Source organism: Zeugodacus cucurbitae, chromosome 4, assembly GCF_028554725.1.
Source record: "Zeugodacus cucurbitae isolate PBARC_wt_2022May chromosome 4, idZeuCucr1.2, whole genome shotgun sequence".
In the NCBI taxonomy this organism is placed as follows: Eukaryota; Metazoa; Arthropoda; class Insecta; order Diptera; family Tephritidae; genus Zeugodacus; species Zeugodacus cucurbitae.
In genome coordinates, this window is record NC_071669.1 from 35,956,666 (window position 1) to 35,971,712 (window position 15,047).

The 15,047-nt window shown below is 36.0% G+C and overlaps 2 protein-coding genes across 2 annotated transcripts; both read left to right on the top strand.

Annotated features, from left to right (window-relative positions):
• Positions 1 to 95: 95 nt before the first annotated feature.
• On the top strand, positions 96 to 2,143 carry LOC105211535 (protein-cysteine N-palmitoyltransferase Rasp). The gene has a single exon (XM_011183012.3). It carries the CDS (start codon positions 425 to 427, stop codon positions 1,961 to 1,963), a length of 1,539 nt encoding a protein of 512 aa, XP_011181314.1. The 5' UTR covers positions 96 to 424; the 3' UTR covers positions 1,964 to 2,143.
• Positions 2,144 to 2,619: 476 nt separating this feature from the next.
• On the top strand, positions 2,620 to 4,731 carry LOC105211534 (E3 ubiquitin-protein ligase parkin). The gene is made up of 6 exons (XM_054228873.1): positions 2,620 to 2,958; positions 3,014 to 3,248; positions 3,304 to 3,649; positions 3,711 to 4,047; positions 4,112 to 4,219; positions 4,274 to 4,731. The coding sequence occupies exons 1-6, from the start codon at positions 2,701 to 2,703 to the stop codon at positions 4,478 to 4,480; spliced, it is 1,491 nt and encodes a 496-aa protein (XP_054084848.1). The 5' UTR covers positions 2,620 to 2,700; the 3' UTR covers positions 4,481 to 4,731.
• The last annotated feature ends 10,316 nt before the right edge of the window (positions 4,732 to 15,047 follow it).

Genomic DNA, 15,047 nt, shown 5'->3' on the forward strand with positions numbered 1-15,047 from the left:
TTGGAAAGCGCTAAAAAGATATATGCTTAATAAAATTCCCTCGAAGTTGCAAATCGTAACGCACATTCAATTAGTTTTTTGACGCAGTTAACAACTGTTTTTATTTAATCCTGATGACGGTCACGATATTTGCCGTGTCATATATTTATGGACATGATGATCAAAAAATTGTCAAGGGCTAAATAATTTCACAAATATATGACGAGTGCAAACGCCATAACAAATGTCAAGGAGAATGTCATTGTCAAAAACACCTGATTAATGCAGAGGTACAAAAAAAAAAGTTATTCCGATACTAAGTGCAAAACGATGGTCTACAATTAGATACTTTACTCATTAAATGGAATTAGATCACATATCAATTATCATGTAAACAAATAGTTCTCGTGCTCAAGTCCAAACAGTATTATACACTTTTAGTATTATGAATAAAGCCGATAAGGAGAGAATGTTGGCTTGCGGTTCTCGGGCGAATCTGTCTCAGATGCAGGGATTTCATTTTTACAAACGCGAATTGTGTCTATATTTTGGTGTATACTTTGCCTACCTCATATATGGATTATGGATTTTGTGGGATTTGCGCGAAGTTTTGCAGCAACGTTCAGGATATACACGCGACCCCTTCAATTATGAGTTGGACATCTTCAATAGTTATATCACTTCAAATTGGTATTGGTACTTCCTACATGCCATAATTGCAACATTTTCAAGAGCTTTTTTCAAGTTGGATTATATAGGATGTGCCTACGCATGTGTATCAGTACCTTCATTGTTATACATTCTTCCGCTGAAAATGAACATGTTTCTTGGCTTAATGCTGTTAATTTTTTATTTAGTGTCATATATCGGCAACAGAAAATTAATATGGTTCGCAACAGGCTTGTGGGTAGCAGTACTCAATATTTTAGCATTAAATATTGGCAACTTTTCAGACGAACAAGACATTTTTTATATATTTAGTGTGATACTATTTTGGTCATTGTTGCGTTGTTGTAGTTTTGCTCATTTTTGGTCCGATTTAAATTTGAAAAGGAAAGATCTTTTAGAAATGTATAATGTTACCCACTTTTTAGGATATACATTATATTTTCCCACTCTTGTTAATGGTCCATTTGTAGATTATAAACGATATATTGTTATATTAAGAGAAGGGAACACACATGGATTCTATAGAGGTTTTAAAGATTTTGCATATGAAATAATTCGACTTTTCTTCTGGTGGCTTGTATTAGAGCTAGGCATGCGTTATTTGTTTGTACATTACATGGCAATGGAAACAGAAAAAGCAAAACTTGTCAAATCACCTTTTGGACGGCATGCAATTGGATATTTCTTAGGTCAGTTCTTTTTCATGACGTATCTGGTTAAATATGGCTTGGGAATTGCGTTTTCCCGTTTCGATGGTATGCAACCACCAAATAAACCACAATGCATTGGTCATGTTCATTATTATTCGAATATGTGGAAACACTTCGATCAAGGACTTTACGAATTTCTATTTGATTATATTTACTACCCACTGGTTAATGCAAATTATTCAAAATTCGTTTCCACAGTACTCACTTTTGCATTTGTTTTCATGTGGCATGGCTGTCAGACCGATATTCTAATCTGGACAGTAATGAATTTCTGGTGTTTGATATTGGAAAAGTTATTGAAGCATGCTTTGCGATCAACTTTCTATAAGACTTGGATTGAACAAAAATTTGGTTCGCGAATATCACAACGTTTTCATGCAATAGTTTTCAGCCAACTTTTTATAGTGGCAGCTTTTGCAAACATTTTCTTTATAGGAAGTCCTGAAATGGGCGTATTTTTAATAATAAATGCTTACGGGAATGGCTTCGCGAATTATCTTGCATTGTCATTTTGTTGCTACTGTTTCTTTCAATGCTCTGAATTGATATCTATGAAACTTTGGAGACAAAACACGAAATGGAAAAGGAAAGACAAATCAAATTAGTTACGTTGTAAAATTGTATTTTTAGAATAACATAATTAGAAATACTGATTAAGAAGTTTGTAAACTTTATTTTATATAATTATATAACAAGGACAACCACATTAAAATTTTTTTATAACTATGTTCATACATACAAAAAACAATAAAAAATGTCAACTGATAATTTTTGGAGAAATGAAATGTGTGAATCTTGAAATCATTTTAGTATTCGTCTTCAACTCACTGGAAATATTTCACGCGTAAATATAGGTCGCAGCATTTGAGGCTGAAATCGATGGCGGGGCCACGCCAAATAGTCTCGATAACCATATTTGACCTTTCTGTAAAACGTTTTTGCTACAAATGCATAAAGTATAAATAAAAAACTAATAGAATCTTAAATCGATCTATGGATAGTTACAATCTTTGATTTATTAAATTATGTGAATATATTCAAAATATACATATTTCCAAAATTTTAAAAATAAATTTCAATTCGGTTAAATTTTCCTAAATTTTAAAAATTAATCTCAATTCGGTTAAATATTCCTACATTATTTTTTTTACGAACAGTATTTACCTGCTGCTATAACAATTAAACCACATATGTATACAGATAATCCCCCTATTGAGACACTCTTTACATCAGCTGCAAACAAATTTGACAATCATATGGCATCTAGTTTTTTTGCAAAAATATATGCTGAACTGCGAATCCCAAATTAGACAAGAATCAAAATTAACTAGATGAAGTTGAAATGAGCTTTCTAATTCAATTCATACAAAGTTTTATACAAAAAATGCTTGCACTTTTGTCGTTTGGACAAAAAACTATTAAAAACAGTTTAAGTATTTATATTAAAACTAACACTGGACGAACTTTATCAGTGGATTTAGAACCGCAGTGGGACATAAAAAATGTTAAGGAAATTGTAGCCCCGAAATTGGGTTTGCACCCCGAAGAAGTAAAAATCATATTTGCTGGTAAGGAATTAAGTGATGCAACAACCATTCAGGTAGGTCAACTTTTATGCAATCTCAATTAAATAAAGACCTAAAGCTATTTTACAGGAATGTGATTTGGGTCAACAAAGTATATTACATGCGATACGGAGTCGTCCGCTACCACAACGACCACGTTTACAATCCACGGTTTTGGAGGAGGAGCCTCAAGATATTGCTAACATATCAACTTCTACTGGCAGAGCAACACCTTCACTTTCAGAAGAACCATCAAAACCATTATGTGAAACATTAGTAGATTTACAACTACTATCCGAAGAACGAGAGAATATTACTGACGAAGGTAAAAATAATAAAGTTTGTTCGATATGTAAACATATATTTATTATAAAATGCAGATCGGCAACGTTCAAAGGCCCACTTTTTTGTACATTGCGTGCAATGCAATAAGCTGTGTAAGGGTAAGCTGCGTGTTCGCTGCTCACTTTGCAAAGGAGGTGCATTTACAGTGCATCGTGATCCTGAATGTTGGGATGATGTATTAAAACCACGACGCATAACCGGTCATTGCGAGAGCCAAGAAATTGCGTGTTTTGATAATGAAACGGGAGACCCGCCATATACTGAATTTTATTTTAAATGTGGTGAACATGTATCTGGTGGTGAAAAGGATTTCGCTGCTCCTTTGAACTTAATTAAAATCAATATTAAAGACGTACCTTGTTTGGCGTGTACAGATATTAGGTATGTATTTATCCACATTTATGGGCTGTCATATAAGTTATGAATAAGGTCGTATATTTAGTGAAACTGTTCTTGTCTTCCCATGTGAATCGAAACATGTTACCTGCCTAGATTGTTTTGAGCAATATTGTCGTTCACGTCTATCCGAGAGACAATTTATGCCGCATCCGGATATTGGGTATACCTTACCCTGTCCAGCGGGATGTGAAAACTCTTTTATTGAGGAGGTTCATCATTTTAAGCTTTTGTCCCGCGAGGAGTATGCAAGATATCAACGTTTTGCAACGGAAGAATATGTAATGCAGGCTGGCGGTGTATTGTGCCCGCAACCTGGCTGTGGCATGGGGTTATTAGTGGAACCCGACTGTAAGAAAATAACCTGCCAAAACGGATGTGGGGTAAAGTTGTGTTATTAAATTGATGTAGAACTTTAATATTTTATAAGTGTTATTTCTATTTAAGTATGTCTTCTGTCGCAATTGTTTGCAAGGATACCATTTAGGCGAGTGCTTGCCGGAAGGTACCAATGCTAATGCAAGCGGATCTTGTGAATATTCAATTGATCCAAATGTATGTACACGAAGATAATTACAATACAATGATATTTGAATTATTGTCACATAGCGTGCAGCTGAGGCTCGTTGGGATGAAGCAAGCAAAGTAACTATCAAAGTCATGACTAAACCTTGCCCGAAATGTCGAACGCCAACTGAGCGAGATGGCGGCTGTATGCATATGGTGTGCACAAGGGCCGGCTGTGGTTTCGAATGGTGCTGGATTTGCCAAACGGAATGGACTAGGGATTGCATGGGTGCACATTGGTTTGGATAAAAGAGACAAGTATATATATGCCTTTATATACATATTACATTAGTATGCTATGCTAAAAAAATTTACATAGTATTTATGTATTATGTTTCGATTCGTATTTTTATAAAAGAACTTATAAAGTCAACATTGTTGGAATTGTTAAAACAAAAAAATACTAATAGGAAATAAAGTTAAAGTGACTAACCAAAAATAACAAATAAAGTTTAAAACAATTCTTTAACAACTGTAAGAAACAAATCCAGTTAAACTCATGCGTGTTGTTATTATTAAATTACATTGTATAATCAAAATAACGGATAACATTCAAAAAGCTGTTAGAAAAAAATAAGGAAAAAAAATATCTATTCGTTTAGATGCTTTAAGAAGAAGCTCAAAAAGTTAATGAAATTTCTTCAGTTTATGTTTTTTTATTTCACGATTTTCGTTTTAGTTTTTATTTGAGAACAAAATTCAATAATTTGTTGCTGGGTAGGTAAATATAAAGTATATACGTGGTCGCAAATAAAAGTAACGCCTCCTAATAATAATACTTTTTATACTCTCGCAACTTGTTGCACAGAGTATAATAGTTTTGTTCACGGTTAGTCATGGGGTTATCTTAATATATAAAAATCCAATGTCCGTGTGTATGTTCCGAATGAACTCAAAAACGAGTCAACTGATATTCATGAAAGTTGGCATATACATACATGTAATTTGGTCCAACTTAGATGATAGGATAGTTATTATTCAAATTAATCGTCTCCACAATTAATAATTAACATTTTGTTTTACTTATATAATCGCCCCTATTCCCGTTGTCGTTATCGTTTTAAAACGACTTGAGATTCCCCAATTTGCAACGACTATAGAAACGACATAGAAACAGTCGTTTTTTGTCGTTGCTATAATTGTGAGCGTCATAGAAACGAAGCGATTGTTTGAAGTAATATTTGAAGTAAAGATGAAAATTCCAAATCGGAAACAGTTTGAAATTTTAATTTCTGAAATGGAAAAATATCCTGCATATGCCAAGGACTTTAGAAAAGGGATAAATTCTTTAAATTTCGATTTCTTGGGTGGAATATTTTTTTTTCTCAAAAAAAAAAAAAACTAAATCCACGCGTCGGAAATTGTTGGCATTAATAAAATTGATTTTTTTATGTAAGAGTATATTTAAGATATGAAAGGTCTAAAAATTCAAAACGAAGAAAAAAATAGTACTCCAACAAGACGAGGTGTTAATAAACACCTACCCATGTCTCCTTTGGCTGGAGCACTAGGTAGAGTAGTCGGATTAGCCAGAAGCAAGGAGCATGAGACGCTGGAAGTATAACATATTTTAGAAGAAAGTTAGGAGGACGCAGATGTCACCACTACTTCTTTTAAAAAAATCAAATAAATATGGAAGACTAACATTGTTGTACGTAAGTACAATAATTACAGTGATAACGTTGTTTAGAGTCAATAGAGAATAGCATAAAATCCATTAAGGACTGCTTTAAAAATGTGTCTCGTTACATAAGAAAGAAATTTTTATATGGGAAAAGAGCTCCTTAAAGTAAACTATATAAAATATGTAGACAAATTTCGATAACTTATCTTAGGCGTTACGATATACTTCAAGAATACCAATTTAGGAACGAAACGACGATAAGAACGACGACGACTTAGAAACGACTATTAAAATGACAACGACAACGGGAATAGGGCCGAATATAAAAATAAATTGCTGTTCTTTAGTCTCGCAAAAAGTCGAGAACGGCCAAACCGATCTGGCTAATTTAAGTCTTGAAATATTCGTGGAAGGCCAGGAAAAGATTGGAAAGTGAGTAAATTTGGAAAAATTGCGAGGAAGATAATAATAAGATAATTATATTCGAGTTGACAAGAAAAATAAAAAAAGAGAACACAAAAAAATAATATTTTGAAGGTTGTCATTGTTGCTTTGTTAAAATATTTTTGTTATTGCTCAATTGTATAAGGTTGTGTCGATAGCCCAAAACAATTTGTAAAAAATAAGGAAAGGCTAAGTACGGGTCCAACCGAACATTTTATACTCTTGCAATTTATTGATGTAATTTTATTAAGATAACACACAATTTGACCTATATATTCGGCTTTAAACCGGCTTTAAACCGCATATAGCGGTTAATATGTGAGATATCTTAGCAAAATTAAGTGAGCATATCGCTCATTTACTTGAATAGTGTCACAACTCAAAAAAGTCGATTTTTCAGGAGAGCGGTTTAAAGCTTTCAATTGTCTCCATTTAGCAAATATAGAAAAATGACATCAGTTTATTGACAAGTCTAGTGGCCTGTAATATATTAAATACAATGTTGAGCAGAAATGGACCAAATAGAGTGTACTAATGCTTTTTCTTGGGCATAGGAGGATGGGATCATGTGTAGAAGTTCACGCAAGTGAGGAAAGTTTTTGATTGTCATTCACTTGGGAGTGGCCAGAAACGATTCTTCTCCACATGGTTCAAGCAGCTCACGACTTCCGGTTTTAGACCAAGTATCCTCTGGGTAGCCAACAGACATCCGTTTGAAGGCGAGCTAAAGTGAGAAGGCGAAGCCCTCTTATGCGGTTGTGCGTAGGGCTTGGGACCCACCACATAAAAACGAAGTACCAATGAAAAATCTACGAAAGCCTCGGATGAGACACCCCCCTTTTGATGACGACCCCTGCAAACGTTTTAAGGATAATGATATAAGGGCATGCACCTGGAATGTCCGGACCCTTAATTGGGAAGGTGCCTCTGCCCAGCTGGTTGATGTCCTCATACGACTCAAGGCTGACATCACCGCCATCCAAGAAGTGCGATGGACGGGACAAGGACGGAAGAAGGTGGGTCCTTGTGACATCTACTACAGCGGCCATATAAAGGAGCGCAAATTTGGTGTTGGATTTGTGGTGGGAGAGAGACTTCGTCGCAGAGTCCTGGCATTCACTCCGGTGGATGAACGTCTTGCCACAATCCGCATCAAAGCGAGGTTCTTCAACATATCGCTGATTTGCGCCCACGCCCCAACGGAAGAGAAGGACGATGTGACCAAAGATGCTTTCTATAAGCGCCTAGAACGCACCTATGAGCGCTGCCCCCGCCACGATGTCAAAATCGTGCTTGGCGATTTTAACGCCAGTGTGGGTAAAGAAGGTGTCTTTGGCACAACAGTCGGAAAATTCAGCCTCCATGACGAAACATCGCCAAACGGCCTGAGGCTGATCGACTTCGCTGGGGCCCGAAATATGGTCGTCTGTAGTACCAGATTCCAGCATAAGAAAATACATCAAGCTACTTGGCTGTCTCCTGATCGAAACACGCGGAACCAAATCGATCACGTTGTGATAGACGGAAGACATGTCTCCTGTGTTTTAGACGTGCGTACGCTCCGAGGACCAAATATAGACTCGGACCATTATCTGGTCGCAGCGAAGATACGCACCCGCCTCTGTGCAGCAAAGAATGCCCGTCAACAAACACAAGGAAGGTTCGACGTCGAAAAGCTGCAATCGCAACAGACAGCCACGAAATACTCTACTCGACTTGCACTCCTGCTCTCTAAAGCACTCATCAGCATCTCGGTATAAGGGAACTGTGGAACGGCATCTCAAACTCACTGCGTACCGCTGCAGCCGAAACAATTGGTTTTCGGCAACGACAAAAAACAAACTGGTACGATGAGGAGTGCCGTCTCGCAGCGGAGAGAAAACAGACTGCCTACCTCGCAACGTTGCAAACGACCACAACACGTGCGGGATGGGATACATACCGAGAGCTGAAGAGGGAAGCGAGACGCATCTGCAGACAAAAAAAGAAAGAGGCCGAAATGCGTGAGTACGAAGAGCTTAAGAAGCTGGCAGACAGAGGGAATGCTCGAAAATTTTATGAAAAAATGAAGCGACTTAACGAAGGTTTCAAGACCGGAGCATCCTCATGTAGAGACCAAGGTGGTAATCTGGTAACCGATGTCCAGGGCATACTGGGATTATGGAGGGAACACTTCTCCGGCCTGCTGAATGGCAGTGAGAGTACAACACCAGGAGATGGCGAACCCGATCCCCCAATCGATGACGATGGAACAGATGTTCCATTACCCGACCATGAAGAAATTCGAATAGCAATTACCCGCTTGAAGAACAACAAAGCAGCGGGGGCCGATAGATTACCGGCAGAACTATTCAAATACGGCGGCGAAGAACTGATAAGGTGCATGCATAAGCTTCTTTGCAGAATATGGTCGGAAGAAAGCATGCCTGACGATTGGAATCTGAGTGTGCTCTGCCCAATCCATAAAAAGGGAGATCCCACAATCTGCGCCAATTACCGTGGGATCAGCCTCCTAAATATCGCATACAAGGTTCTATCGAGCGTACTGTGTGAAAGACTAAAGCCCACCGTCAACAAACTGATTGGACCTTATCAGTGTGGCTTTAGACCTGGAAAATCGACAACTGACCAGATATTCACCATGCGCCAAATTTTGGAGAAGACCCGTGAAAAGAGGATCGACACACACCACCTTTTTGTCGATTTTAAAGCTGCTTTCGACAGCACGAAAAGGAGCTGCCTTTACGCCGCGATGTCTGAATTTGGTATCCCCGCAAAACTAATACGGCTGTGTAAATTGACGTTGAGCAACACCAAAAGCTCCGTCATGATTGGGAAGGACCTCTCCGAGCCGTTCGATACCAAACGAGGTTTCAGACAAGGTGACTCACTATCGTGCGACTTCTTTAACCTGATGCTGGAAAAAATTATAAGAGCTGCAGAGCTAAACCGAGAAGGTACAATCTTCTACAAGAGTGTACAGCTCCTGGCGTACGCCGATGATATTGATATCATCGGAAGCAACAACCGCGCCGTTTGTTCTGCTTTTTCCCGCATGGATAAGGAGGCGAAGCGAATGGGTCTGGAGGTGAATGAGGACAAGACGAAATATCTCCTGTCATCAAACAAACAGTCGGCGCATTCGCGTCTTGGCTCCCACGTCACTGTTGACAGTCATAACTTCGAGGTCGTAGATAATTTCGTATACCTGGGAACCAGCATCAACAACACGAACAATGTCAGCCTCGAAATCCAGCGCAGAATAACTCTTGCCAACAACATCAGATGAGACGACACTAGGAGTTTTCGAGAGGAAAATTTTGCGCAAGATTTATGGTCCTCAGAACATTGGCAACGGCGAATACCGCAGACGATGGAACGATGAGCTGTACGAGTTATACGACGACATTGACATAGTTCAGCGAATAAAAAGACAGCGGCTACGCTGGCTAGGTCATGTTGTCCGAATGGACGAAAACACTCCAGCCCTGAAAGTGTTCGATGCAATGCCCGCCGGAGGAAGCCGAGGAAGGGGAAGGCCTCCACTCCGTTGGAGGGACCAGGTGGAGAGCGACCTGGTTACACTTGGGATCTCCAACTGGCGCCGAACTGCGAAGGAGAGAGAGAGGTGGCGCCCTATCGTCGATTCGGCTATAACCGGCTAAACGGTTGCAACGCCAATCACATACATACAAATGTGACCCATTTTGAATTATGTCGTTATTTGTGAAAAATATAAATCAATTTCGCCGCCATATTGTGTGTTATCTTAATAAAACTATATCAATTCGGTTCCACCCGAACTTAGGTCTTCCTTACTTGTTAATATATTGCATCTAGTATAGTTCAGTAATGGACATCAGAAATTACTCATAAAAAACACATAAATTGATATGGGAATTATGCGTGTCTGTGAAGAACATCATAGGAATAATATATGACAAAATTTGTCAATGGTTGATCTAATACTGCTTGTATCGACAATAAATTGTTTTTTTTTTTTTCACTCTTCCCGATATTTCGTTCAGTTCCCTGATATTTGGAACAACAATGGTTAAAATCTTGTCATTTCTTGTCTTATCATTAGGTACGATTAAATTTACATACATATTATGTAGTAGAGCTAATCGACCTTGGCATCGGCATCGGTATCGGCCAAAAAACTCTATTTGTCCCATTCTTTTTATTTCTTTCGCATGTCAATTAAATCAATGTTTTGTTTTATACTTTTAAACTTCTTTAAAGCTTAAAATATGAATTACTTTTTTCACGTTATAAAACACAGTTTCATTAATTTTTGGCGAAGCAATCATTTTACGCGGTCATAATATAAAGTCTAGTATAAAGAAATCAATTGTTTTTGCATAAAGGTTAATTGTGTTTCAAAATTTGGAAAAAAATGTGTTGTTTTATTAAGTAGTACAATATGTTTTAAAAGTTCTCCAAAATTTCAAATGGATCCATTTAAAATTCTATGAAATAGACCCGTTGGAAGTGGAAGTGCAAATTTTGCACTCAACTTTGAAATAACATGAACTGGTTAATGAACGGAGGATTTTTCATTATGTTTATTTCATGTGATCCGAATGAAAAAACTCACACATTTCTGTTTATTGTATTATGAAATTTTATATCCACACGAAAGAAAATTTCGTATACTGGATTTTGTGCGAATGAAAACTTATATTCGAATTTCGGAATTGTGTCACACATGATTTTGTTTTGATTTTTTGATTATTCGTATTGGAATTATGTATAAATGAAGATCTTAAAAATCTTGTTCAATTCTAAAATCGATTTCGATGATGGCTCCATAATATCGTGGGAATCATATTACTATTCCAAAATGTACGCACCTTTTCCACCAAAAACTTTAACTGTGTTTTGTTAATAGACCTTAGAATAGGTTTCATGGCTGTCCCCCACAAGAGGAGGAATACACTTAGACTATTATGACAGTCCTTTGGGAACTAAAACTACGAATCTGCATAGGTTTTTTACTTCCGAATTCGCGAGAATGTTTAAAAAGTGAGATCAAAGAAGTTTTAGTCTCGATCATGCATAGGCGGGGCCGTCCATAAGGAAAGCTAGCACCCGATAAAACGTGTAATGGGGCAATGACTCCTACAACTAAGGAAATATTAGTGAGGTCGAAGAACTCCCTAGACTTCTTACAATTTTTCATGGGTCAGAAGGAACTTTCGACTGACCAGCGCTTGCCCAGCTCAGATGAAGCCCAACTGTCCGGTAGCTCACAAAGGCATAGATAGTGCTTCTGCTCGTTCCCATTCTACTGTAGTTAAGTCTCATTAGCCTTACGTTATTACCTAGGATTCCTCCATTTCCAGGCATCTAAACTAGTCTAATCGTGAAGATATAACTGGTATCAACTCAAAGTGAGCGTAGACATTTTTTACCAGTCTCAAGCGCGTAGTCAGCGAAGCACTTACTATCATAGTGAATCGCCACTTCACTGAAGGATACTATTGATGCCTCCACCACACAAGGATCCCACCGAATATTAATTTATCTTTGGGTTCATATAGCCAAAGAACAGAATACCTTTATTCATTTTCAGCCTTATGGTAAACTTCATGTAAACGACATTCCCAACGAAAAAACTACAGCTTTTGTTGATACGATTTTGTTATTTTTAAAAGCTTAATAGACCATCCAATTACAAATGTGTAACATTTTCCGAATTTGAAATAAATTCCTTTTTTTAGTTTGGAATGTGGCTTGTGCGTGCCACGTCTTTTTCGGATATATTAGGATTTGAGCACAAAAACAGCGGTCTTATTCCAGAGAGTATTTCGAACCCATTACGCTGCCTTATTTGTCATAACCGAGGACGCTGGCGTTGTCGACAATGTTTGAAAACGTTTTGCCATGAACGACGTTGTTTTGCAGAATTTCACTACTAATTAGCCTATTTTGCACAATTTTTTTTTTTTGTTGAAGACTTCATATTCTACAAATTATGACATAATAAATAACAACTAAAATTAATTGACATGCGTGGTTTCGGCTGGGGCGTTAAAATGGGTTAATATGATCTCATGACAATTTGGAATAAAGGATCGCACTAGGGAGGGGCATATTTGGATGTAATTTTTTTGGGGAAGTGGGCGTTCCCCGCCACTAAATCGGTTATTTGTATATATCTCTCAAACCAATGAAGCTATATAAACCAAACTTTCTGCAGTCGATTCTCTTACGTACCCCACCACACACCTTGAAAATAGTTGAAATCGGATAATAACCACGCCTACCTCCCATACAAAGGTTATGTTGAAAATTACTATAAGTGAGTTAACTCACTAACGAAAAACGTCAGAAACACTAAATTTTACTGAAGAAATTGCAGAAAGAAGCTGTACTCAGATTTTTTTACAAAAAGGAAAATGGGCGTGGCATCGCCCACTTAAGGGTCAAAAACCATATGCCAGAATATTCTCAAAAGAGCACGTGTTCATCTTTTCTTGTAAGAATGTCCCGTTAACTTTTTATGAATCTTTCTTGCATTTTGCAAAGAATTCATTGACGATTGATTTTTGGTTGTTTTTGCTTATTCGAGGCCTGTCTTATGTTTTTGTTTTTACTTTTGTTGTTTTTCTAACATTTTCTATTACTAGATATATTTTATAACAATACTGTAAAAGAAAAATCATAAAAAACTAAACCTTTGTTGTAGAAATTTAATGTCAAAGTTGATTTTTTGAATCAATTTACATTTTGCAAAGAATTAGTTGACAAACTGTATGTTGGTGACGAAAATTAGTGAAATCGGTTCAGGAATTACCTCAGCCTATATACTATATATGATGATTTTCGTTTTTCAATTGGACTTTATGCCGAATATATGGATCAAATTGTGTGTCTTAATAAAAATATATCAATAAATTGCGAGAGTATAAAATGTTCTGTTGCACTTAGAACTTAGCCTTTCCTTACTTGTTTTGCTATAGTTTAACCGCATTTCCCTAACTGCTACTATTATAACTAATAAAATATCCGTGGAAAGTACATTTCAAACTTCAATTTCATTTGAATTAAATTAAGATTTTTTAAATATAATTTGAGTAAATAAATGTTATTTACTTAAATTATGTATTTTTATAAATCTATGTTTTATTATTGCATGGTATCAAAATAAAGTTAGTATTTAAATGTAATAAAAACTATAATAAGAAATATAACAAGCATGATTTCGGATTCAAAATACACTCTAAGCCACTGCTTTGAAGAACTCACAGAAAAATCTTAAAATCTCAAAATATCTCATACTCCTGTTATCTCATATTTTTTATCTATTAAGAAAATGTTTAGTAGTTCTCCTAGACATGACAGTGTTAATTTCGAAAATGTGTATGAAACACTAGAATACAGATTTGTTCTCACATACTATATAAGGAGGCCTAAATATTATGGTTTCGCTTCAACTGAAGAATAATGTATTACAGATCAATAAAATAACATAAAAGTGATTGATTACATAACTTTTTATCAGAAGAATTATAAAATAACACTGGGAGAACTAGAATTCGGGATATATTCCTAATTTCCTTGTGAGATATAAACAAAAAAAAAAACTTCCAATACAATTAAAACTATTTATTTAAACCCAGGTTTAAACGGTAGTTATGCGATACAAATGTAAGATAACTGGAGTTCTTTTAGCTTTATTCAAAAGCAAGTTCTTCAAATAAAATTGTCTGAACATTCGCTCTTCAAACCTGTCTGCAATCATCTTATAACTTCATTTCTCTATTTGCTGATTTTTGGTAGAAACTTTGACCTTTTGAGACGAGTTCTCTGACCCCATTTGATATGTAGTTAAAACAGCTAATAAATATAGCCAATAAATCATAGTGTCAATACAAATAACTTAATTTTTTTATTAAACGAAACGATTTTGATAGTTTTTACATTAAAAATGTAATTCAATCGATCATTTTATTCAAATGTCAACAAAATAACTTCGAAAAATACATAGAAAAATTAAACAATATTGTCCTTGCATTGGTAAATATCTGCTACTATGTATTTAAAACTTTTTGAACAATTTTTTGTCGAAAAAATCATTATGGTTTGCTAACGTAGAAGGGTTGTCGAAAAAGAGTGAGGAAGCTGTTTACTTACCAAACCTTTTATAATTGAATCATGATGGGAATGCTTTGTTCACATGAAGTTTACAATTAAGCCGAATATATAGCGAAATTTTTTCAAATAAAGTTCAAATAGATTTATCCATGTACTATCGAAATATTTTTGTTTTGATCATTTTAGATTGAACCAATAAAGAGTTATGATATTAACGCAAGAGCTTTGTTTTAGGCGTCAAGTGGTTGAGTATTCGGAATTGTTAAACAAAAATTTCAGAAAATACTGTTTAAACAGTATGTAACTTTGATAAGCTGAATTGTTTAAATGAAATATATGGTTAAATATATAAAAAAAAAAATAAAAATACCCTTGTTTTATTTAGCACAGGCAGAATGGTCCGAATTATGTCAAATATGCATAGAAAATTTGTTCAGCACTTTGTTAAGATAGAGAAGATAATTTTATAATGCTTTTTTTATATAAAACATCGTTGCTGTTAGAAAAAACTGCGACCGTCGATTTTTAAAAGTTCGCCATATACAGGAGCAGTTAATAATCACTTGGTGCGTGGTGGATGCAGAAAAAAAAACATCCCAAACGAGATCCCGAAGCTTCTGTCGAGACAACATCAATACATGTGGT